The sequence below is a fragment of the Cephus cinctus genome, unplaced genomic scaffold (assembly GCF_000341935.2).
Source record: "Cephus cinctus unplaced genomic scaffold, Ccin1 Ccin1_scaffold0345, whole genome shotgun sequence".
In the NCBI taxonomy this organism is placed as follows: Eukaryota; Metazoa; Arthropoda; class Insecta; order Hymenoptera; family Cephidae; genus Cephus; species Cephus cinctus.
Genome location: NW_014333037.1, coordinates 92,987 through 118,337, shown reverse-complemented (window position 1 = coordinate 118,337; position 25,351 = coordinate 92,987). Strand labels below are relative to the sequence as shown.

The following is a 25,351-nucleotide window of genomic DNA, read 5'->3' as shown; positions in this document are numbered from 1 at the left end:
GGGGGGGGGGGGGCCCAGATGCTCACAGAACAAGATGCGCACGAACCGTTTCCCCACGGGCCACTTGCCCACGGACCCAGTTGCCCACGGCGCACAGGCTGATATTTCAGTCGACCCAGATGCCCACGGACGGACCCACTTGCCCACGGACCACTTGCGCATGGATTGAAATCTTTGTCGACTCAGATGTCCACAGCCCATTTACGCATAGATTTCTACACTACTAGCGGATACCGTATCGTCGTATATCAATATAGGATGGACCATTAAGGTAAATTAGGTTAGGTTAGATTAGGGTAGAATGTTTAAACCCCGGAGACTGGGTTGATTAGTGGGTAAGTATATCGTCGGCGAGCGAACGAAGCGAGCAAGGCCGACTGAAGAGAGCATTAAATGTTTTAAAAGGTTCCGTCAGATAATGATAACTTACGATATCCTTAAATTACTGATCGAATATCGTTCAGGAGGCAGAAATTCGCTTTTGTGTTCATTTGGATTTGTGCGCAACTGGGCATCACCCGATTTCAATCTGTACGCAAGTGGGCCGTGGGCATCTGGGTCAGCGAAGATTTCAACCCGTGCGCAAGTGGTCCGTGGGCAAGTGGGTCCGTGGGCATCTGGGTCGAGGGAAATTTCAGCCTGTACGCAAGTGGGCCATGGACAAGTGGGTCCGTGGGCATCTGGGTCGACGAAGAATTCAATCCGTGGGCAAGTGGGTCCGTGGGTATCTGGGTCGACTAAAATTTCAGCCTGTGCGCAAGTGGGCCGTGGGCAACTGGATCCGTGGATGTTACGAGATCCGTGCGCAAGTGGGCCGTGGGCAGGTGGATTAAGGTATATTTCAATCCGGGCGCAAGTAGTCCGTGGGCAACTGGGTCCGTGAGTAAGTGGGCCGTGGGCAAACGGGTCGTAGGCATATAGGTCGACGGAGATTTCAATCCGTGCGTAAGTGGGCCGCGGGCAACTGGATCCGTGAATGTTACGAGATCCGTGCGCAAGTGGGCCGTGGGCAGGTGGGTCAAGGTATATTTCAATCCGTGCGCAAGTAATCCGTGGGCAGCTGGGTCCGTGAACAAGTGGGCCGTGAGCAAACGGTCTGTGCGCATCTGGTCCCGTGGGCAAGTGGTCTGTCCGCATCTGGGCCCCTCTCGTCAAAGGCTGTAGAGCAGGCACAGATATAATTTTGGTACGATTAAGTGCAGGGGAGGAACCCCCTAGCGCGAGTTAAGAGGGAATATACACCTGGCAGGGTTCAAAAAATCGATTTTTCAATTTTTACATTTTCTTCAAGTTTTATATGTTAACAATGTCAGATGAAAAATTTTAATAAAAATTCCAAAAAATGACAAAGTTATAGCCCAAATAGTACATGCGTTCGTTGGACCGGCGCCGCGCCGCTTCGGGTCATAAAGGTAGTACAGCGCTGTCCATTCGGTCTTATTGTGCCCATTGTGTTTTTTTTTTTTTTTGTATATCAGTATTTTATTGGTCCTGCATAGTCTGTTTGGGTTGACTATTTTAAACATAACGGTTATCCTGACAGAAACTTTGCGTACTTCGTCAGTAGTTTTCCGTCCATGTAACTGTGCCATAGAGCAAGTATCGAAGCCTTCGTTTGTGAATAAAAGTATTCAGGAGTAAAGGTGGAAAGTAGTAAAGGTTCTCGAGAAAGTCACAAATCGAGTGAATTGCGGAAAGATCGCCAAAAAAAAAGAAATCGGCGCCTAAAAATCGATACGACGCAGAAAGAACGGAATCGAATGTTAATGTCAGTGCCAAAAAATTGAAGACTACACGAGATGTTCCAGTGCCAGAAGACGTAGGTAGACGATATGGGCGTACCTTCCACTTCGGAGAACCTATATTATGGACCTGGTATCGATGACTCTGTGTAAGTTGAATAAATTTCATGATTTATCCATCGAAACATTTTCAAACGCGTTTTTCTCAAAACAACGTTTTTCAAATCGATATCAAAAATATCTCGAAAACCACTGAACCGATTGACTTGAAATTTGTTGTGGTTATTTCATACATAATTATCTAGTCTGTGTCATAGGATTTTTTTCCGATTTTTTTTTTTTTTTTGCAAAATACGAACGAATTTTTGCATGAAAATGGCTACATTGAGTTCGAGTGTCCGCCATTTTGTCAAAAATCGATATTTTTAAAATTGACTGTGACAAAGACAAGATAATAGTATCTATTTTAATATCCTGTTTGATTTTTTGTTTCAGATGATTTTTGACCAAACGCCAGTGGGTACCGAAATGGCCAATTTTTTTACGACACTCCGTAGACGACATCACTACTCCGTCAATTTGCAACATTTAAAAAAAAAAAAATTAAAAACATTCCTGAAAGTGTATATTTTTAACTAGAAAAAATCCCAACCTGATAGTTCCAACACTTTCCCCGAAAAAAGTTCTGGAAAATTACCTTGTTTTTTCGTTTCCAGGTGTATATTCCCCCTTAAGGATGAGGTGCCCAGCTGTTCGCTTGATGCCTTAGGGAAGCGGTCGTGGAGGATCTCCAAAAGTTACGTACCGATTCGGTAGGGAACGCTCTCGATTTGGTTTAAAGCGACAATTCAAGAAAATGGATAAGAGTTAACAGTTATAAAGATCTCGATGAATCAGAATGATTAGTTCTCGATACCTCGAGCTGGCGTGCGGTGCGATGCTGTCTGTTGATAATTTTTTCTAGCTTTGTTTCGATACGGTATCGAAGGTACTCGCCTATGTAGTTCTCGCGTTGCTCTTGCGATATACAGGAAATTCTATGGATTTTATGTGTGTATTCCGGAGGTGCCCTAATGCAATGCCCACCTCAGTGTCCTCTGGATACAGTTCTTGGCCTTCGCGGATTAACTGCATCAGCTTCGGTAAGAACTTCCGATTTATTAATTAGTGAAGGGATTTCGGTTGATAGTTCCGATTCGTTCTGTTACATTCTCGATCATTTGCTCTCTGTATCCTACACTATATGCTTGGCGCTTACTCCGATCCTCTCTAATTCAACCTAGCGGCCTGAGCGGCCGTACATTCCCGTAACCGTGCGCTCCCATTCTTGAATCTAGTTGCGTTAGCTGATTCTACGCAATCCCAAAGATCAGCATCTACGGTTGCGTTTTTCAATTTTACGCGTCTCCGAAATCGGCAGAATCCGTTCAGCTACGGTCTTTTTTTATAGGTTCCGTCAGAGTTCTCATTTTGGCGGAATTGAGACTGTTCCACTTCATCTCCCAGGTCATAGCAGCTCGTCAGTTCCCAGCGAAAAAAGAATCGATTCGCGCCCGCCAGCCATGCGCACGCATGGACGAAATTCATTATCGGTGTAGAGCTAAGAAAATACGTTACAATTCTTTGTTTATAAATATGGACAATTTGGGTTAGAAACAATTATAGAATTGTCTAGCCTGTTTTATTAAAAATATGACATTTCCAATTGTGAGGGAGTGGTAAGAAGGTCTACAAGTTTCCGTTTTACGCTTTCGATGCGTCTTTTGCTATGATTCTTTGCGAGTCGTGATCCGATAGGAGTCGTGGCAGGCTGCACTGGGCTCCTCTGTTTCTGGTTTTGCGGAGTAGGCGACACTGGACTCAGAGGCTTCGGGACCGGGGAGAGTTGGACGGCCAACTTCGTATCGCCAAAAGGGGTTGATGGCAGGCGTTTTGCAAACGGGTGCAAAGGCTGTGGTGGTACGACTTGCAGGAGCGGAGCCGAGCATTGCAACCGCTACATGGACGTGACTAGGGCGAGGTCGAGAAGTAGAGGCGCGAAAGTGTTCAGAGCACCTTGACGCCACATGGCGCTAACACGTCGACGGTTAGTATAAATTCCGTTCCGACGGCATATCAGTCTACAGAGACAAGTGTCTTATAGTACCGACTGAAAGTCCTTATCAGAGTCCTAGCAGCAAGGTACTAGGATCACTTCAGCAACTCACCAGTTCCTGGTCGGTCAGTCGGGGAAAAACTGACTGCTTTTACTCAGAATCATCGGTTTTTTTACCCTCTGACTTGAAGTTAGCGCGCAAACATCTCCTTTGTGATAATACCGCGCAACAATTCAAATTTCGAAACGAACTTGGCCAACGAACATGGCCAACGGTCCATAGAACTATTTAGGGGATATGTGCTGTAACGTATCTTTCTTAACTCGACACCGATATTGAAAAATCCGAGAACTAACTTGAGTTACCTTCGGCCGTCCACCCTTCGCTCATGCATCCACAAGCCAGGCGGGCGCCATCCAATTTTTTTTTTTCACTGGGACTTGACGAGTTTGTGTGACCTGGGAGTTGGGTTGGAACAGGCCCAACTCCACCAGAACGAGAGCTCAGACGGAACCTATCAGAGAATGCGATAACTTAACGGATCCTGTCGATTTTTGGGGACGCGTAAAATCAGCAAACGCAACTGGATGTATGAACCGGAGCGGACGGTTACGGAAATGCACGGCCGCTCAGGTTGCTAGGTTGAGGTAGAGAGGGTCGGAATAAGCGTCAGGGAAATAGTGCGGGATACAGAGAGAAACGGATCAAGAACGTAACAGAACGAATCGGAGGTATCAAATCAAAATCCCTTCACCAATTAATACATTGGGAGTCCTCATCGGAGCTGGTGCGTCTAATTCGTGAAGGCCGAGAACCGTATCCAGAAGACATTCGGGTGGGAACTGCGCTAGGACACGGCACTACACCTCCGGAACACTCACAGAAAATCCATAGAATTTCCTGGATATCGCGAGAGTAGCGCGAGAACTACACAGGCGAGAACTTTCTATACCGTATCGAAACACAGCTAGAAAAACTATCAACAGATTGCATGGAGTGCGAGCTAGTTCGTGGCACCTCGGTCGGTGCCCCGAGACAGACTCTAGCCAAATTCGAGAAATCATTCTGATTGGTCGAGATCCTTATAGCCGATAACTCTTCCTTTCTCTTGAGTCGTCCCTTTAAACTAAATTGAGAGCGTTCCTTAGCGAATCGGTACGTAACTTTTGGAAATCCTTCACTGCTACTTCCCCAGGGCATCGGGCGACAGCTGGGCACCACATTCTTAAGTCGTATCAGCGGGTTTCTCCCTGCCCTTAATCGTGACAAAACTATACCGCCGCTTGTTCTACAGCCCTTTGCCTCTCTCCAGCGTAACGTCATAATTTCACCCAGGCTTCTGCCGGTCCGTGGAGATGTCTCCGTCGGGTACTCTCCTCTGCCGGCTAAGTCGGTACGTCGAGACTATGTCCCCCGCAGCATATTCGAGCACCTTGACCTTAACTAAATAATAACGAAATCTTTCGAGAGCACTGGCATAATTATACTAATCACCCGAGAGCGTAGTTTCTGAGCAGGGTGGCGATCCGAAGGGAACCAGAAAGCAAGAACTTTATCTGTATCTGTAGCGGGAGTCGCTTTGTGACCGTGAATCGAAAAATTACGTCACAACACATGCGGGAGTTATTACCCAGGCGAGGCTTTTAAAATTACAGTCTCCAGCGGATAACAAATTCACTTCAAAACTGATTAACAGTTTTCAATTTTGCAAGTACCGTTTTCTTCAGAATATTACCACGATTCTAGTGGTTTATGTGTGATGCGAGACTTTTCGGACACCCTATATATGATAGCAACTGCATCTCAAAATCACATAATAATTCAGAAGTTCAATAATTGAAAAATTATGTTTTTATTTCTTCAGGGCATATACGTGACTGAATTACACGAAGGTTCTCCAGCAGCAAAGAGTGGCTTAAGAATGCACGACAAGATACTACAATGCAATGGGTACGATTTTACAATGGTCACACACAAGAAAGCTGTAGGCTACATTAGAAAACACCCTGTGCTTAATTTACTAGTAGCACGTAAAGGTGTAACTAGCACATGAAGGAGAAAAGCCGACAACAGCGTAACAAAACTTTAATTATGATCCTTAGGCGTAACGAGATTTTTAGACATAGACACATATATAAATATAATTTAAGAAGTTAACTAATAGTTTAAATACTTCAGCCAGTTAAATTTGGTTGTCATTTCTGTATATATTAAGCTATTCTTGAAATTTGTTTGTAAAAAGTATTACTAACTCTTGTACGGTTTGGATTTTATAATTGTTCTCTGCATCTTGTTCTTTGCGTATCACTTCGCACGTCGAAAATATAATGAAGAATATTAAGTGTCTGATTTAATAAACCAATAGGAGTCAACAATGTCAGAATTAAGTGCATACGATATGAATTTATATTTTTCCTTTATAATGCTAAAAGATGATTTTAGTGTTACTATTTGTATAATTAAGAAACAACAATAGAATTACGTAGTATGATGAAATAATCTATAGAATAACTAGAACACCCTACCTCTATATTATACCCTCTGCAAATTTGATTCCAAATATATAGGTTACTTCATAAGATATAGCAAAATAAAACTTTCATAATGTAATTTAAACATATGCACTTGATGAATTATAATATAAGTTGTAACATTATTATACAAATGTTTGCCTATTTGATTCGAATAACTATTTCATTAACTTCCTAACTAATATTATAAATCGAAAAGTATGTTTGGATGTTTGTTTTTCAATCACGCCGCAATGGCTGAACTGAATTAACACATTAGGATGCTTTTATCCTTGAAACATGAACAGTCCCTTAGAAATAAAAATAATTGCACACAAATAGACTCCAAGCGGCGGCGCCAAAAGTACCACGAGGAACCACATATAGCTACTTATTATTAAAAATAAGTTGCAAATATACAATAACACTTTTCAACATGCCTTGTTATGTGCTCGATTGTTATATATTTGCGATGTATTAGCCAAGCTCAAGCAAAAAACTAATTTTTTCTACTCATTGCGAACCGGCACTGATGGACGTTAAGTTCAACACTAAAACCATTGCCCCTCTCTCTTGCTCACTTTAATGATACTAAGGAGAGTTGGGCACCAGGTATCCTTTGCGGGAATACCGTGAGTGCTAAGCTCTCGTTCACTTAATCGAAGTCATCAAATTAATTCGGAACAGGTCAGGTACACTTTAGCGTACTGATTTGAATGTTTAATATTTATACTAAAGCGATATTATACTACTGGATGTTTAGTATTTATACTATGTTTAGTAACTCTACTAAACATCCATGTAATGGAATCGGGGACTATGTCAATAACCTAAGCAGAGACTCCCGTTTACAAAACTGTACCAAAGAGTCTCACGGGATCAAAAAAACAGCGCCACAACCTAAGACGAGTCTCCTGTCTACAAAGTTTCACAAATTTACCAAGGGACAAGGACCTACTCGAATGATCTTCACCACTGCAGAGTAATCGAGAGAGGGGCGCTAATGCAAAAGATCATCAAATGCCTTGTAAGTAAATTAGTCAGGAGCGTCGTGCGCTCAGGAGAACAGAGAAGATTAGATTGAAAAGTAAGGAAAACCAATTAAATAGTTCTAACGTATTGGAGCTGTATTTTAAAAGGCAATTAACCAAGCAAACAAATAGAAAATAACAACGAAAAGTGTTGTAAACTACAAACATGTGGCAAGCCGAAGGCAAGGGTCAAAGAGAGAACAAGGAAAAAATGAGAATAATGAGCTAAATGAAAAGAATATTAATGACGGACGACACGATTATGTGTTGAGTATAGTATAAGCTTATAACATAAGCTAATAAACATTCGCCTTACCAATTTTGATCTAGAATGAAGAATTTTATACAGGGTGTTCCGAAACTACCTGTCCCGGTGGGTATGGCGGTGTTCGGGAGGCTTCACTGATCACGAAAATGACCTTCTTTTTGTCCGAAAGGTCATAGTTTTTAAATGGTAGCAGGTCCAAGTTGACCAATCAAAGCGCGGCGTCAAGAGAAATGTAGGCACCTACGAACTCTGAGTTTTCTTCCCTCTCTTTTGTTTCACGGTGGCTTGTTTCTTGTTTCTTGTTTCCAATAGGCATGTCTTCGGCTGACGTCATCCTGCCCGAAGCCGCCAAGAAACAAAAACGAGGGAAGAAAACTCAGAGTTCGTAGGTGCCTATGTTTCTCTTGACGGCTCGCTCTGATTGGTCAACTTTGACCTGCTCCCATTTAAAAACTATGACCTTCCGGACAAAAAGAAGGTCATTTTCGTGGTCAGTGAAGCCTCCCGAACACCGCCATACCCACCGAGTCAGGTAATTTTGGAACACCCTGTATAGGCGACGAGGTAACCCCAAATCAATTTAACAATATTTCTTAAAACAAATTAACAAAGCAAAGGAAACAAAATCTATATAAACTTCAGCGAAATTAATCTAAGAAAGAAAGTATTATAAACATGCGGCGGGAAATATTTGTTACGTAGGCCGTAGTGGCTAGCGAGGCCTTTAAATTTGATAACAAAAATTTAGAAGTAACCAAAAGAAAAGGAACGACCGGAGATAACGTGAATAATATTTGAGTGAATTCCGAGCGGTAAGAATGCACTCAATGGTGGGTTCGCTGCTTTAAGGTGTTGAAACACGCCTTGCTACTCCAACGTGGATAGATATTCTCTGAAATGTTTGAGGATGGGTAATAGATATTTAAAACGCGAGTAAAATGTAAATTTGCGATATATTGTTACAAACAATTTAGGTTTTCAATTAATTGCCGTGTACAGTGTTTCGATTATGAGAAATACTGGGATATAAAATATTGTGAAAATTGGATTACAAAACCTGACTGTGTGTATGAGGTGAAGGCAAAAGAAATTTGGTGGAACAGAAAATTGTCTAGTATATGCGTTACTTGGAAAGAGTAGTCTATGCAGCTCAGTTTTACCCGGTAACCGATCCAGCTTATTCCCTAGGATATGTAATAACGAATCCGTACCTAGGCCAGATTGCGAATATTACACTGAATCTAATACTCTAACGGTTAGAGCCACGAGTGACAACGTGCAGTCCGATCTTTTACGCGTGAAACTGAATGATTTTCTGAGCGTCAGTGCCATGATTTTGGCTACTTATATAGTCGATTTTTCCTGATGCTCTAGATACGGTTAGGACGTTAGGAATGCGCTCGGCTAACCAGCTGGATAGGTGGGTAACATGCTGAGTCTGCAATTATGTTTCCTGTCGGCTACGTTATTCTTCTGTTTCGGAATGAAGGTCGATATACGTAACAATTGAAAAAAATTATTTTAATTAATAATTTTAAAAAACTTCTAGTATGCTCCATTTTCAGCGCGGCGAAGCGCACGGTCTTGAGCGGTTACCCCGCTACACGTCTCTTCGCACTTCGAGCGGCTCACTACCCCACTACGCGCGCCAAGCGATTGTTCCCCGAGTACCTCGAGTAAAACTCGCAAAACTTAGGCGTTTTTTCAAATGAAAAATTTAACCCCTTAGCAAACTTATTTTTGGATGTTTGAAGCGGGTTTACCCGGCCGGTAACGTTTTTAATTATCCTAAGAAGGTAAGTGTAGCCGGAGTAAAGTAGAACACAGTGTTTTGTAAGAAACATTATATATATTATAACGCTGTTGAGTGTGATACATTTTCGATCATTAGCGCATTATTGAGGGTGGGTGACAAAATTTCAAAGGATGAAAACTTAAAATGACTGAGTTCTCGAATTCCAGTTTAACGAACGGACAAATATGGAATGAACAATCCTACGAACAATTTTTAAATAGTAAATAAAAATGGAAAATACAAAGATGTCGAATTGAATTTATACCGAAGATAAATATGAAAATGAGCAAAATTACGAGTGGTGAAATATCATATCGACAGAAGTTCGAAATATCCAAATTCGAGTCTTTTAAATACAGAATTACGAATATTTAGAACGTTTGCTATTTCGAATTTATTAAAGCGAAAGCTTGCAAAGCAGTATGGTCAAAATAGCGAAAGACCAAAATGTGGAATGGCTAAAATAACGAAAGCGTAAAACCACATATCTTATTCCTTTTACTACTAGGGTAGTAAAGTTTTGGTAGTAAGGGTATTGACTACCTTATTACTACGGTTTATGTAATATCATGTAAAGAAAAAGGTGGATACAAGTCTCCCTATTTGAGTGTTCACCCGGTTTAAAATCGTGGATCTCGAGGAACACACGAATTCTTTCGACCCTACGGTTTATGTAATATGCAGTAAGAAAGGGTGGATTCAAGTCTCCCTATTTGAGTGTTCACCCGGTTTAAAATCGTGGATCTCGAGGAACACACGAATTCTTTCGACCAATCAAAAATGTGGAACTAGTTCGAGAGTCTCGTTCAGATGGCGCGTCGACGCGCCAAAACACAGCTCCAGATTATCACGCGTAGTATTACTATATATACATGACCAATCAAAAACGTGGAACTAGTTCGAGAGTCTCGTTCAGATGGCGCGTCGACGCGCCAAAACACAGCTCCAGATTATCACGCGTAGTATTACTATATATACATGACCAATCAAAAACGTGGAACTGCTTCGAGGGCCCTCCGCTAAGGTGGCGCGCCGAAACCAGAGAAAAATTGAGATCACCAAAAACAGGCTCATTGGCAATCTCCCTACTCATCTTTGTATCGGCTTATTGGCAATCCTCTACCCATCTGTGCTGATAGTAAGATTCTGTAGTTCGGTTAGTAATGGAGTGTATAGTTGCGAATGTGGATCACATGCGTTTTGATATAGAAATAGCTCTTGATGAACAGTATGGAGCATTACCGCTACCATTTACAGGAATGGATAGTACGTATTATTTTCAAATATGCGCATAAATACGGTTATGTTGTTACAAGTTCATTATTTTTATGTTGAATCTATGTAAACATTCATTGTGTGATTCGGCATATAGTGTAAATATATATATATATATATATATATATTAGAGTTATTTATTGTTCTTAAAATATTTAATTTATTTCATTTTTGTATTTTGTAATTGATTTCAGAGTCAATAGCTGCGGTGTGCCAATTTTATCCACGAGGAACATGCATTAAAGGTGCATCATGTCCATTTAGACATGTTCGTGGTGATAGAACAATCGTTTGCAAGCATTGGTTACGAGGTTTATGCAAGAAAGGGGATCAATGTGAATTTTTACATGAGTATGATATGACCAAAATGCCAGAATGTTATTTTTATTCCAGATTTAGTAAGTATTATGTATGTGGTGACAATCTATAATCAAATAAATTATTAATTTTTTTTGAATTAACAGATGCATGTCATAATAAGGAGTGTCCCTTTCTGCACATTGATCCAGAAACAAAGGTTCGTGACTGTCCATGGTATGACCGTGGATTTTGTAGACATGGACCCCTATGTAGACATCGTCATGTACGTCGCGTTCTCTGCATGGCCTATCTGGCTGGTTTTTGTCCTGAAGGACAGAACTGTAAATTTATGCAGTAAGCAAAAAGTTCTAGAAACCAAGCAATAATGATAATAGTAAAAAAATAAACATCTATATTTCTATTGTATGTTTACAGCCCACGATTTGAATTACCAGCAGTTCAAGATATGCAACCAAAAGAAGGAAAGAAAGTCATGATTACATGTCATTTTTGTGGAGAGGGTGGCCACAAAGCAATATATTGCAATAAAATGCCAGCTGATGCAAAAGAAGCACAGGTACGCTTGGAAATGGAAGGAGGATCTCACGCATCCCATCATCATTTGAATGTACATAATGGTCCACCCACAAGAGGACCTCAAAAACCTTTGGAGGAAGTTACCTGTTATAAGTGTGGTACTAAGGGACATTATGCTAATAAATGTCCCAAGGGACATCTTGCGTTCCTAAGTCATGCTAGTGGTGGTGCTGGACAAAATCCCAATTATAGAAGATGATAAAATATTAATTCTTGTAAATTATTCATTAAAATTAATTACATATTAACGCTTTAGTTGGATATCGTAATATCAATTAGAAAAATATCTTGCATATGTAGAATTTTTGTTATGGGTGTTCAAAATACATTTTGGTATTCGCAAATATAGTAGAACGTTGGTGTACTGATTATTGATGATGTTAGCGTCAATAAGAATATAAAGAATAAAAAAGTAAATACCTAGCGCATACATAACGACACAGTTATATAACACCCAAGTGCCAATACTTTATAATATGTAGAACATGGATATTCATACACCAAAAAATGTATGAATCCTTCCCAGCTAACACGTATTATTGCCGCAATATAGCGTGTTAAGAACAATGTTATTCTAACGTTGCAATAGAAGTAATGCCGAGAATATGTTTCAAATTTGTTATACAATAGAAACAAAGAAAATGCTAGTAAATATTAAGCAAAAACTCGGCAATAGTTGCAGCAAGTGAATTAAATTTTTGTGCGCAACTATTGTTGCAAATTCGTTAGCAGAAGTAATTACTTCAGTAAAATAAAAATTTGTTAGCAATAAATTATTGTTTTACTTCATGCAATCTAAACGTGAACTTTTATTATTAGAATTATTATGAGAACGTATATGTACATGTAGTATAATTTTAATTTTAACTTTTTTCTAAATGTCATTAACATTTAATATTCAATTCAAATTCAATATATACAGATTACAGGGTGTTCGGTTTGAAATCCACTGGAGTAGTACAGTTGCGTACCTTGTCAAATTCTAAAGACTATGTGTTTTTACGTTTTTTATTTTACATATAAAAATTGTGCGATAATCAGAGTTGAATAACTATGAGGGCAGCACCAGCGTGTTGATGTAACGCTCCGAGCGCCTAATTCCGCGGGATACTTGAAAATCCCACTCGATGTTCCTTGCTGCTGGGTTCCGTTGGTAAAGAGTGGAAACTCACCTTGCGAATTTGGAAGGATATTTACGAAATAAAAGTGAATATTAAGATATAAACGTATATATATATCAGAGATGAGTAGGGAGATTGCCAATGGGCCTGTTTTTGGTGGTCTCGATTTTACTCTGGTTTCGGCGCGCTACCTTAGCGGAGGGCCCACGAATTAGTTCCACGTTTTTGATTGGTCGAATATATATAGTAATACTAGCCGACCAGGCGAACGTTGTTCTGCCATATAAATTATTTCTAGTGAATATTTTGGTTGTTAAATAAAAAATAACGAATGTATTGTAAGTGTGTGGGGATGGGATCTCTGACAAAAAGAGAAATTGAGCGCTGTAGACGATGACCGCCGATAAAAACAAAAAACACCAACCATTCATTTTCTCAATTCAATGTATTTCATTAACGTAACGGACATATTCATTGTTTGCTCTCTTAAAAGTTAAATGTAAAGTGAAAAAAAGTAATATATTTTTTATCCTAAAGTAGGAAAATGAAATAAAGAAAATCAATATTAATTTCGAAGAGCAATTAAGTGTACGATATTTTTTGTCAGTCCGTCTTTAGCCAACACAAATAAGCTCGATGGTTTGCCCACACGAGAACATGCCACGTATAATTGTCCGTGGGAAAAACATGGTGTGCCCAAATGTGTGCCCATGAAGTAGATTTGTAAAAATTTATGTGGTTCGTTTGGCATTGGCAGCAATGAGCCTAATTTGTGATACACTTGGCCTTTGATTTTGAATGTTGAATTGTATTGTTGACTACTTGCTGCAGTATTGTGAACTATTTCTGTTGCTCCGAACGAAGTCATTTGGAAGCATGAATTGAATGTGCGAATGGACTTCAGGAACAGGTTTGAATCTGGATCCGTGCCGATGAGCAAGCCGTTCAATGGTTCTGGTGGTGTCTCAATTTCTGGTAGTTACACTTTTCCTGAAGTGCAACATATCCCGGCTGACTCATGTTTGAATTTGAGCGCATGACAATAGGGACATTCTTTGCCCATCAGCACTTTCGGTTGAGCGGAATATTCAATATCTGGCTCGTACTCGAATGTGAAACGAAGGAACGAAGCGGATGTAAATGCTCGATGTACTGGTTGGCGTTGTCGGTCATTTGCTCTGCGTGTGTTAACTACGAACTGGCGCGCTTGTGTCCGTTCCAATTGTCGTTGTTGATTTCGTTCAACTCGTGCCTCTTGTGATTGAGATGCACGCAATTGCGACATGCTCACACGCATATTTTCGTTATCTTGTTGGATTTGTTCGTCTGTTCTTTCTGCTCTACTATTTTGCATGTTTGTTGCTTTATTCGTTCGACAGCCTAAATGGGCTCCGTTGCGTCTTTCTGGCATTGTTCACTGTAATACATACACACACAAATACACAAAATTGTTTTACTTACTGATGAAAAACGGTATACCGATAATGTAATTGTTCTTTTAATATTTTACCAACCTTTCTTATAAATTAATTGTTCACTGTAATACACACACACACACAAATAGACAAAATTATTGTACTTACTGATGAAAAACGATATACCGATAACGGATTTATTCTTTTAGTATTTTACCAACCTTTCTTATAAATTAAAATTGTTCACTGTAATACACACACATACAAATAGACAAAATTGTTGTACTTGCTGATGAAAAACGGTATACCGATAATGTAATTGTTCTTTTAATATTTTACCAACCTTTCTTATAAATTAAAATTGTTCACTGTAATACACACACATACAAATAGACAAAATTGTTGTACTTGCTGATGAAAAACGGTATACCGATAATGTATTTGTTCTATTAGTATTTTACCAACTTTTTTACAATCATAAAATACGTACATATTGCTTATAAATCAAAATTGACATTTCATGATGAAATGTCAAAATGACGTGCGTGCGTGACGCATGCGTGGATGAAAGTTCGATGAGGCGGACGTGGCGCCATCTATCATTCAACAACATAAATAATTTCGTTCTGTTTGAAATACGAACGACGGTTAAATTATTTCGATATTGTTCATAAAAAAAATACTAAAATCGCATATAAGATTATTGCGTATTAAGAAATGGAAGGGTGGGGGTAGGAGTGTGAAAATTTGGAGTTACAGGTATTTTATGATGCCAAATAAAAAAAAATAAAAAAAAATTGTCTGGATAGGGACACCCTAATCATCTAGCGGTATGAAATATACTTTACGATCTATTCTCATACCAACCAAATATACATACAAAATTTCATAAAAATTGGTCGAGCCGTTTCGGAGGGGTGCGACCACAAACACCGTGACACGAGATTTTTATATATGTATAACACTACGCGTGAGAATCTGCAGCTGTGTTTTGGCGCGTCGACGCGCACCTGAACGAGACTCACGAACTAGTTCCACGTTTTTGATTGGTCAAATGAATTCGTGTGTTCCTCGAGATCCTCAAGATCAAACCAGGTGAACACTCAAATAGGGAGACTTGTATTCACCTTTTTTTTTTTACAGGATATTGCATAAACCGTAGTAATAAAGTAGTCAATACTCTTAATATCCGTATGAAGTTCTGGAAATAATAGAGTAAGGAAATAAAACTTTAAACAAACCCTTCAACGTGGGTAACTCTAGAAATATAAGTTTATTAAATAATATGTCATGATTCGCTGGCACACATGCTTGGTGCTGGATCAACGTCCGAGAGTCTCAGGTTCGAAACTCACGTCTTATCTCTTTTTTTTTTTATTTATCAAGTATGCTAATTGGTTCACCTAGTTAACTTAAGATTCATTAAATATATAATTATATTAGTCTACAAATATTGTATTATATTACATCGTATAAATGCAAAGAATTGGTACATCAAACAGCGAACGTTTCTTCTTCCCGAGAGCCTACCTGTGACAAACACCTATGTTACGCTATTTCATGTTTTAATAGCATAAATAAGATTTAGACGGATAATGAAGGCATTACGGAAAATTAACAAAAACAAAAATGCAATTATAAATCTCGGGCATAAAAATAATGATAAACATATAAAAATGAACCAATTATTTTTTATAGTAAGATAAAACGAATAATGTATCTGGTTAGGGATTTTTTTTCATTTAATTTTTACCATTCAAGGCTATGTAAGGTAACATTTTTAATACATCAAATTATCAGAAAATTATGTCGAGGTATAATTTTAACTCTGAATTATTTTTTACGTCAGAACATACTGATAATTCGAGATATTAAAAATACAATTATCTTTCCGTAGGCTTGAATAAAAAAAATTTACTAAATTGAATCAGGCTACTCAAAAATGTATAAAACTAACAATTTCTAAGCAGATACACTATTTGTCTCATCTCACCATACATATGTATAAAATAATTCTGTGGGTTTTTTACGCTTTTAATTTTTTTTACCTGATATTAAAACATAAACTTAAAATAAAGTTTGGGCAACCTAGAAAGGTTAAAAGAGAGGAACCTTGAACAAATTTTGTAGTAAAATGAAAAAAAAAAGAAGATGAAAAAAGAGTTCTTCATGGGGGATCCAACCCGTAACCAGCAGCGGTATATATTGACAGGTTATTGACTCAGCCACGATGCTCCTTTAATTCTAAATTAAATTTTCTATAGATATTTATCTATGATATTTCAAAATTTCTTTTTGAACTGTTCTCGGTCGTTTTATTTACCAACGAATTTCGCCATTCATTTTTTAATGTTCTTTTTCGGCATGATAAGAGGTAAAGAGTGAAAACCAATATTTCTATGCATTTTTTATAGCTTTGAAATTGATTTGAATATACGCATTTGTTTGCGCATTACGTCCATACAAATGTTTAGGGTTCGGTTGGACGGAAGACCTTGCTGTTCAGCCTGTTTGTCAAGAACGGTTTGTGAGGGACGGCAACTTTTTCCCCACCGCCGAGCAATCCATTCATTTTCGCTGACTGCAATACCGGCTGGAACGATGATCATGACCCGCGCGGCTACGCGAAATCTGTAACATCGACAGAGGCGATGATCACGAAATCCTACTCCCGGACTCGCCGCTACGATTTAGCGCAATGCTTTTGGTATCGCCTAAAACCGGAGCGTTGTGCATCTCCCCACTCATCACTGCTGGACTAGAGTAGGCTATCCCTCTTCTAGGAGTATAAGTTCTATGCATTTTAGCGGTTACAACACGTTTTGAGTAGGGATAGTAGCGTAAGTGCTGAATACCCATATTTTTTATGTGTTAATGCAAAATAATGTCAATTAATTTGACAAAGAACAAAGACGCGCTGACTGCTGCTTGGCATAGCGTTGTGGATGATAAATCACCGACAAATTGGTAAGCATTTAAATGTTTAATTCTAAAAAATTGAAATTCACATTTTTTTAGTACATTGTTATATTTTTGTGTTCTATTCCATTCGTTCAAATATTTTCTTTTCATGTAATAACATTATGCGTCACGGTTATATAGTTTCTTATTTTCATTTGACAGAATTTAAATTAAATAGCAAATTTAGATTTTTTTAGTCTTTTTAGTTTTTATGTGTAATGGCAATATTTTTAGCGTCTGTAAAATCAAGACTGAATAGTCATGCTTTGTCATAGTAAATATTCCATGTTCCATGAACACTAATTATGTATTGTAAACAGGTTGAAACAATTCACACTAATTGCGAATAATGAGGATACTTTGACATTACTGCTAAAAGGTTAATTTTTCTTGAATTTTAATCACTGATCAATATTTTAGTAAACACATCATGAGTATTTGTATCTACATGCTTTGTTGATCAAATTTGAAACTTGGTAAAAGACAGTTGACTATTATCGTTTTACATTGTGAGAATGTTCGTTCACTAATTTTTTTTTAGAGTTAATTTAAGTAGGAGTTATTTTCTAATGAGTGTATCAGTACTAAACAGAAATATGTTAGAGCTATTTAGTCAAAAATTTGTAACATTTTGAAAAATAATTTATATTCACCTTGTAGTATTTGATACAATTAACATGAAATATAGTCAGGTCGTGACATCAGTTCCACTTTGAGATTTATTTATGTTTTGTGACATTTTGCTTTGTATGGAAATTGTCTTTCAAAGTGGAACTGTTGTTGCAGTCTGACTATAATCTAGTTATACATTATTTCATTTGATAAAGGTTCTACAGTTTTAAAATTAGTACAATAACAGAAGTATATTATACAGGGCCCTTTTTGGTTATGAAGTCCAAACAAATACATTGAAAGTGGTTGGAACAGGAGTTGGAGGATGGGAAGAAATGGTTGAAGAGCTGAATAGTGGAGACATTATGTATGCATTTTGTCGTGTTATTGACACAAAAACTAGTTTACCAAAATGTTTGCTTCTCAACTGGGTAAGTTGAATTACATATGTATACAATTTAGTAACTCCAAGTAATACTAGCAACAACATGCATGCTTTTTGTTTTGTTTGGCGGTTGCTTAAAAGTAAATTTCATCAAATTCATCTCACACTTATACTATAGTGAACATCTTGATAAGAACGAATTGATTCATTCCAATTTATCGAGCTTGGAATTTATATTCACTTTGGATTGAAATAAAAATTAAGATTTCTGTACTGAAAGTTTGGAATTTTATTTTTATTTGGAAATTTCCTCAGTTTGACTTCTTTCTATTCTCATATCAATGTGATATGCAATATTGTTTTATAATATTTTACAATGATTGAGGAGTTCTATCGAAAAAGACGACAAGCGCTCGAAATTCGGTAAAAGTGTTGTCCAAATTGGTGGAAAATACAAAGTCCGAAATGTGGTAAATAAAAAATACGACTGGATTCGGCTGGTCCAGACGCATCTTTTATTTTTGAACCATTTTTTCGTATAAAAATTGGTTTTCAAGATAAAAAATAAAAACTTACTTTTTTTCACCTGAAAAAACGCGAGTTATGATGACGACAGGATCCTTACTGATAAGATACAAAGACACCGGAAACTAAGGTGTCTTTATACAGAACGATCAGGAGGAAGCCAATGAGAATTGACAGCTGAATCGAGCAGCATCACTCATATTAATAATCATTTAGAGTTAAGTTTATTTTTGTAATTTTTTTAAAAAGTATAAATTCACATCGAACAACATAGTTCGCGTTAAATTCAATGTTTTTTAAAACCAAAACTTCGGTCCGGATTCATGTATTCGTTTTCTTCAAACTGCAATTTTTCGGCTCCATGTCAACAGATTTTATTCAAATTTCGAGCGGGTATTCTCGAAGCTCCAGCGAAGATAACTGTTCGATACAAAGTGTCGAGTATCATTCAAACGTTGACAACCAGCATATTTAGGAGACATTTGATGAGACTTTCATAATGAAAAACTTCCTCGCTGGGTGAAATATAAAAAACACGGTTTTTGTTTTGTATTAAAATATTTATCAATAATATGGCACTGCAACATTGTGATCTACACCATAGGCTTCGCGAAAAAGTCATGGACCTACAGTTTAAATTTAAAGCGATTCGGTCTAGTATTTGCCAAAACGAAGTTTTGGTTTCAAGAAACATTAAATTTAACGCATTTTTTCAGGTGAATAAAAGTAAGTTTTTATATTTTATCTTGAAAACCAATTTTTGTACAAAAAAATGGTTCGTACATAAAAGATGCGTCTGGTCAAGCTGAATCCAGTCGTATTTTTTGTTTACCACATTCCGGATTTGTACTTTCTACCAGTTTGGACAAAACTTTTACCGGATTTCGAGCGCTTGACGCTTTTTTCGATTTGTTAATAATAACAAAAAATAATAAATAAAAACTATTCTACATTATACTACGATAAATAGGACTGTTGACAACATAGTATTTGAACATGTCAACATTTTGCGTACTTTTAGATTTATTTATTGTTCGTTAAATATTACAATGTAGTATAATAGGTAAGTAATAAAAGCACATTGTAGCAACTCAAACTAATACGCGGAGTTTATTTTTATCCCCCAAAAAACACTTACGTGTAAAAAACTACGCCAAGTATAGGAGTGCTGTGTATTCCTCTAATAAAAAGTATTGATATCAGATTATTGAGGCCAAGTACATAAGTCACTACATGATTGCCTATTATATGATCTATCACTGGCCCATCATTTTAGTTGTATTTTCAAAATTTCCGATAACGTTTTCACTACTCTTTTACATTACTACTGTTTGTCGTAGTTGATCATGATTTAATGGTTATTTAATAATTAATGAAACTTTAGCTGATTCCTTATCGAGTACTACTTGGCGGGTCCGTGCATTTCTTGACATAAATTGGCATTCATTATTGCAGTCATCAAACTCAAAGCTAATGTCAACTTTTTATATAGAGCTTATTAACAATAACTCGTTAAAAATAATCACGGTAAAAGCCTAATAACAAACATATAGTTTTAGGATACTATTAGTACGTTCAAAGTAAGTACTTTGAAATTCCTGGCACGGACCTGCCAAGTAGTACTCGATAAGAAATCATCTAAAGTTTTATTAATTATTAAATGACCATTAAATCATAATCAATTACGGCAAGCAGTAGTAATGTAAATGAGTAGTGAAAACGTTATAGGAAATTTTGAAAATACAATTAAAATGATGGGCCATTGCTAGATCATATAATAGGCAAACATGTAGTGACTTATGTAGTTGGCCTAAATAATATGATTTCAATACTTTTTGTCACAGGGATTCACAGCACTTGTACTTGATGTAGTTTTTTACACGTAAGTGTTTTTTTGGGGGATATTTTCTCCCCGAAAACCACTATTTGACACGGTAAATATATTTCAAAGACAGGCAGTACATGTAATACATTTTCTCTGTGCATGCTCTGATACATTTGCATGATTCCACCTTTACTGAACAAATTTCAACCAGTCCCGAAAAAACCGACGTCATTCCAAAGGTAATTGAATTTCCTAAAACCTACTTTTTGATTTTTTAAAATAGGACTTGGTTTGGCTGAAATTGGAAAAGAAATTACTGTTCCACTTCAAATAGTAATTAGATTATAAAAATATAATAATAAAACAAAAACAGTTTTAGAGATTAGGTCCCCGCCAGTTTTTCATGATAATAATTGATATTTTTAGTATTTTATTGCCCCCACTTTCAAATTAGAAGCACAACTTTTAAATGTTAGGTCTGTCCGTTAATCCATAGCTCTTTCTCTTACATCCCTTCGCTAACGTTTTGCGTTCGCGTTCTTTTCGTTGTTTTCCAAGACGAATCCATTCTTTTACAGTTTGCTCAAAGTCTGCTTCTGTATAGTCAGAGAAATTATTGCACACCGAATCTGTAATTAGACATAAATGTCCAAGACATATTTTGATTACATCAAAATTGTAAACCCTCCAAATTATGCACTTTAGAATCTGTTGTATATATAATTTTATCACAAAAACAATGCCAATAATAATCGACTCTAAAAAATTAAAAATACCTTTGATAATTTCAACGACGGAGAGATCATAAATTTCGAAATTCTGTCCTACTCTTTTCCATGTAACTACACTTGCAACCTGAGTCGAAAAAACTTTGATGAATACACGTTCAATCATTTCCTTTGCAGACTTTCCGCTGATTGGTTAAACTTTTCTCTGAGATTTAAATACTTACGAATTGCAATTTAGCTTCTTCTGAGCTTATGAGCAACTTTTCGATGTTTTCGATGGTAGCTAGGTCGTTCAATGGCAGCAACTGTTTTATCAACCTCGTATCAGCGTTAACTTCATTCTTGTTTCGGTTCTCGGTTCTTGGGTCTCGGTTCTTGTTTTTTAATTTTTTCATAGAAGCCTTTGATATCGACTTGAAGACTAGCAATCATACGTATAATAATTTTACCTTGCTCTAAAATCCAGAATAACACGTTTAAGTATTCAAGTAAAACAAAATCAAATATAATAGAACAGTATCAATGTACCTGTGCATAAACAAGAACAGGATTGTTGTTCGGCCGCCATCGCTGTATCAGCTTCTTCAGAAGGGCGTTTTTCTCCACCCGTTGCAGTTGATTTTTTTTTCAGTCAAGTCTATGAATAAAGAAATTATTTTTATGAAATCTGAAGGAAAAATTGGTTAAAATAATAATGTATAAAACTTGCCTGTACCCAGGCAAATTTATATGGCTTTTGCCACTAACCACACATTTACAATACGAAACTATTATTTCCGTTTGTTGCCTTCGATCCACAGTTTTCGTTCTTAATTGTCCGTATGTGTTTTTATGCTAATTTGAAGTATATTTTGTCGATTGAGTAGCAGTGAATTGTAATGACCAAACAATGATTTTGGAATCGTTGATAGTTTCACTCCAATTTTTAATTTATTTATTTTTGATGAAATAACCGTTTTCGAAGAAACAAGGCATAAAAGTGTGGTATTCACAATTAAAAATACTATTATTGGTGTTAATTCGGGATAGCTGCAATGAAATTTAGTTCAGTAACATATTTGATTCACAAGTTATAGTCGTATCTTCTTAAACAGATCATTTTAATCAAAAAAAGAATTCTCGCCTTATCTGCGTGGACTATTTTTATTTTAATATTTTAATATATATTGACGAATTACAATCTGATATTTCCAATAACAATAAATAATTTTTCTGATAGTGAAAAAAAAGGATTAAGAGTAGGCGTCCACTGATGCCTTATTCTCTGGTTTTGATTACGTCACGATGATTTGCTCTATTTAAAACGATCCAGTAGATCCAGAGGCTTAAACCTTTTTAGTCTTCTGACTACTAAATTCCTATTTAGTAGATTTGTCGCCAGTTCGTTGGGATGAGTCCTAAGTCGTTCTTCGTAACGTTCACTGTACCGCTCAAGTTTCTTTTTTACCATTTCTATCTTAAGGTCTCTGTGGATTGCCGCATTTGTCACGTACCAGGGAGCGTCAAGCACCAACCTCAGTGTCTTTGACTGAAATCTTTGAATTATATCTAGGTTTGAGTTGCAGACTGCTCCCCACATTTGTATTCCGTAGGTCCAGACTGGCTTTATAATTACTTTGTAGATGATTAGCTTGTTGTAAAGAGAGAGTTGGGATTTCCTGCCAACAAGCCAATACATTTTGCGTAGTTTTAGTTCCATTGCTTTTCTTTTTGTTTTAATGTGCTTGGTCCATGTTAGTTTCCTGTCCAGGTACATTCCGAGATATTTTACTTCGTTAACACTTGGTAGAGGTCGTTCATACAGGTTGACGGTGGAGCAGTTCCCTTTTCTCGTAGTGAATGTGATATGTACTGACTTCGTTTCGCTTGCTCTTATGCGCCATTTCTCCAACCATGTCTGAATATCGAACAGTTGTCTTTGAAGAATTCTCGATGCTATTTCGGGGTCATTGTGTGCTGCTAGTATAGCAGTGTCGTCCGCATACGTTGCTACCGTGACGTCTCTTCTTATTGGCAGATCCGCGGTATACAAAGTATATGGGACTGGTTCCAGCACGCTTCCTTGAGGTACTCCAGACTTGATAGGGTGGGATTCTGATATGTCGTGTCCATGTTGTACGTAAAATCGTTTGTTATGTAAGTACGATTTAAGGAGTGGGTAGTAACGAGATAGGTTTGTTTTTATTTTGTAGAGTAGACCGGGGTGCCAAACTTTGTCAAAAGCTTGTTGGATGTATAGGAAAGCTGCGGAGCAGTACTTCTTTTCTTCAATTGAGTTTGAGATTACGTTATAGACTCTGTTGACTTGCTCTATTGTTGAGTGATTGTTTCTGAAGCCAAATTGGTAATCAGGTATGAGTTTATCTTCGCTTAGTGGAGTTTTCAGCCGCACTAATAGTAGTTTCTCAAATAGTTTTGACATAATCGGCAGTAAACTTATCGGTCGGTAGGATGTAACTTCATTTGGTGGCTTACTAGGTTTCGGGATCATGATAATTTGTGCTACTTTCCATTGGCTGGGTATGTATGACATGCGGATGACTGCATTAAATAGCGTTGTAATGTAGACAATCGCTTTTTTTTGGGAGTTCTTTGAGGATTTTGCCAGTAATTAGGTCGTAGCCAGGAGATTTGTTTGGGTTGAGTTTTCTGGATATCAATGTTTTTACTTCTCTTGGAGACACGCAGGCAATTGGCAGATTCATGGGCAGAGGGCAATCCAGGTATTCTAGGAGTTCCATGTTGTCTGCTTGACCCCGGACTGGTGTGAATACTTCTGAATATGTTGATTACTCAAATAATTAATTAATTATTTAATTAAAATTTAAAGAATATTAAATAATTATTTAAGTTTAAATAAAAATTAAAAACTTACTTCAGAACGCGAAATCATGGATATTAATCCTCATCACGTTTTTTATCTTTTTAAATCAATGTTTGAAGAACGCTATGGGTGTTTTAATATATCTAATTTAAAAAACCAAAACAGTGTTGATTCTAATATAGCTACTGAATTATTTAATATGTTTATATCGTTATGCGATGAATCATCTGAAATAATAATTGAAGATTCTTTGGACATGAATAGAGAAGGTTCTGAATTTGTAGACAATGAAGATGGTAACGAAAATAATATCAACGAACTTGATGATTCTTTATCACAAGAGTTTAATTCTCAAGTAAGTCTCACTGATTCTTCAGACTTTTCACCTACTACAAAAAAAAAGAAAATCTGAAATCGAGGATGACCATTTTTTGGAACCAAATTTGAAGAAAAGAATAATTACAGCTGAAGGTTACGATTTCTTCTGTGAAATGGAAACTTCTTTTAAAAGTGAACCATTTTCATTTAAAAGTGTGAAAAAGATTGTTGAAATGAAAGATGTCGAGAATCGAAGTTTTAAATCCATTCAAAAATTATATCCTCGTTTACAGTCAACACATAGAAGTACAATAGATTTCGAAAATATGTAGAAAGTAAAGGAACTTTTTCATTTAAGATGTACGAAATAGAAAAATATATAAAAAATAAATTTACCGAAGCAAGAGAAAAACGTTTACCTGTTCATGACATTGATCTCCGTCGCTGGGCTATTGAAGAAGCAAGAAGAATCGAATTAAACAAATTTAAAGGCAGCCCTTCTTTTATTAAAAATCTGAAATTTCGGCTTCGTATCTGTTCAAGAAAAGTAACTAAACTGGTAACCAAAAATTATTCAAATGAAAAAGTTGAAACAGAAGAGCGAAAAGCTGCTCACTTACAATTTACCAACTCTAAAATACCTCAATATAATTTGGATTTTATAATGAATTCTAATCAATCTGGTTTTTCAAAAGAATATTTTTCAACAAGAACTTTAAGTTTTCGTGGCGAGAAAGATACATTACAATCAGTAAAAAGTATTTCTAATACCACTCATTCTTATACAATTCAACCAATAATCACAGCATCAGGTAAACTTTTATCTCCTATGTTAATATGCTTACAAGAAACTACTGGTAATGAGTTTGGACCCCGTGTTAGTTTAGAAATAATAAAAAATACACCGAATAATTTAATAGTAGTTTGTAGTAAATCTGGAAAACTGACGAAGGAACACGTTAAAAAATGGCTTGCCGGTTGCTTAATACCTCAAATTAAAGAAAAAACGTTAGTTTTATTAGA

At 36.9% G+C, this 25,351-nt stretch overlaps 5 protein-coding genes across 8 annotated transcripts in view; 4 read left to right on the top strand and 1 right to left on the bottom strand.

Annotated features, from left to right (window-relative positions):
* The window catches only part of LOC107267129 (uncharacterized protein C45G9.7), a 23,099-nt gene extending 16,605 nt beyond the window's left edge, over nucleotides 1–6,494 (top strand). The window contains exon 3 of one of the 2 annotated variants that reach the window (XM_015738419.2): nucleotides 5,703–6,494. In XM_015738419.2, coding sequence (XP_015593905.1) covers nucleotides 5,703–5,891 — 189 coding nt within the window. In that variant the 3' untranslated portion in view covers nucleotides 5,892–6,494. Of the gene's footprint in view, nucleotides 1–2,237; nucleotides 5,232–5,702 lie in introns of those variants that run through there. The other variant, XM_025084333.1, reaches the window with a different exon arrangement.
* A 4,017-nt stretch (nucleotides 6,495–10,511) lies between these two features.
* Nucleotides 10,512–12,414, top strand: LOC107267133 (cleavage and polyadenylation specificity factor subunit 4). Its single transcript, XM_015738431.2, has 4 exons — nucleotides 10,512–10,708; nucleotides 10,912–11,115; nucleotides 11,182–11,371; nucleotides 11,453–12,414. Exons 1-4 carry the CDS (start codon nucleotides 10,606–10,608, stop codon nucleotides 11,811–11,813), a joined length of 858 nt encoding a protein of 285 aa, XP_015593917.1. The 5' UTR covers nucleotides 10,512–10,605; the 3' UTR covers nucleotides 11,814–12,414.
* Nucleotides 12,415–16,878: 4,464 nt separating this feature from the next.
* Nucleotides 16,879–25,351, top strand: part of LOC107267128 (drebrin-like protein) — a 24,017-nt gene continuing 15,544 nt past the window's right edge. Inside the window, exons 1-3 of one of the 2 annotated variants that reach the window (XM_015738418.2) lie at nucleotides 16,880–17,117; nucleotides 17,432–17,490; nucleotides 17,986–18,154. In XM_015738418.2, the coding sequence (XP_015593904.1) occupies nucleotides 18,059–18,154 (96 nt within the window). In that variant the 5' untranslated portion in view covers nucleotides 16,880–17,117; nucleotides 17,432–17,490; nucleotides 17,986–18,058. Of the gene's footprint in view, nucleotides 17,118–17,431; nucleotides 17,491–17,985; nucleotides 18,155–25,351 lie in introns of both variants that reach the window. The other variant, XM_015738417.2, reaches the window with a different exon arrangement.
* The window catches only part of LOC112494252, a 31,961-nt gene continuing 27,166 nt past the window's right edge, over nucleotides 20,557–25,351 (bottom strand). Inside the window, exons 2-6 of one of the 2 annotated variants that reach the window (XM_025084331.1) lie at nucleotides 21,715–21,823; nucleotides 21,411–21,641; nucleotides 21,235–21,313; nucleotides 20,968–21,087; nucleotides 20,557–20,753 (exon numbers count right to left, since the gene is read on the bottom strand). In XM_025084331.1, the coding sequence (XP_024940099.1) occupies nucleotides 20,662–20,753; nucleotides 20,968–21,087; nucleotides 21,235–21,313; nucleotides 21,411–21,581 (462 nt within the window). In that variant the 5' untranslated portion in view covers nucleotides 21,582–21,641; nucleotides 21,715–21,823 and the 3' untranslated portion in view covers nucleotides 20,557–20,661. Of the gene's footprint in view, nucleotides 20,754–20,967; nucleotides 21,088–21,234; nucleotides 21,314–21,410; nucleotides 21,824–25,351 lie in introns of both variants that reach the window. The other variant, XM_025084330.1, reaches the window with a different exon arrangement.
* LOC112494251 lies at nucleotides 24,057–25,351 on the top strand (the record flags this gene model as incomplete). The annotated part of the gene is given in 2 exon segments (XM_025084329.1): nucleotides 24,057–24,365; nucleotides 24,687–25,351. Coding segments are annotated over 2 exon segments (953 nt in total), but the record flags the coding sequence as incomplete, so codon positions are not given.

Bases quoted from the DNA above. Each gene is read 5' to 3' on its own strand.
- LOC107267133 (XM_015738431.2), top strand. From the start codon at position 10,606: ATGGAGTGTATAGTTGCGAATGTGGATCACATGCGTTTTGATATAGAA. The intron at 10,709-10,911 runs GTACGTATTATT...AATTGATTTCAG, and splicing joins ACCATTTACAGGAATGGATA to AGTCAATAGCTGCGGTGTGC. The intron at 11,116-11,181 runs GTAAGTATTATG...TTGAATTAACAG, and splicing joins TTATTTTTATTCCAGATTTA to ATGCATGTCATAATAAGGAG.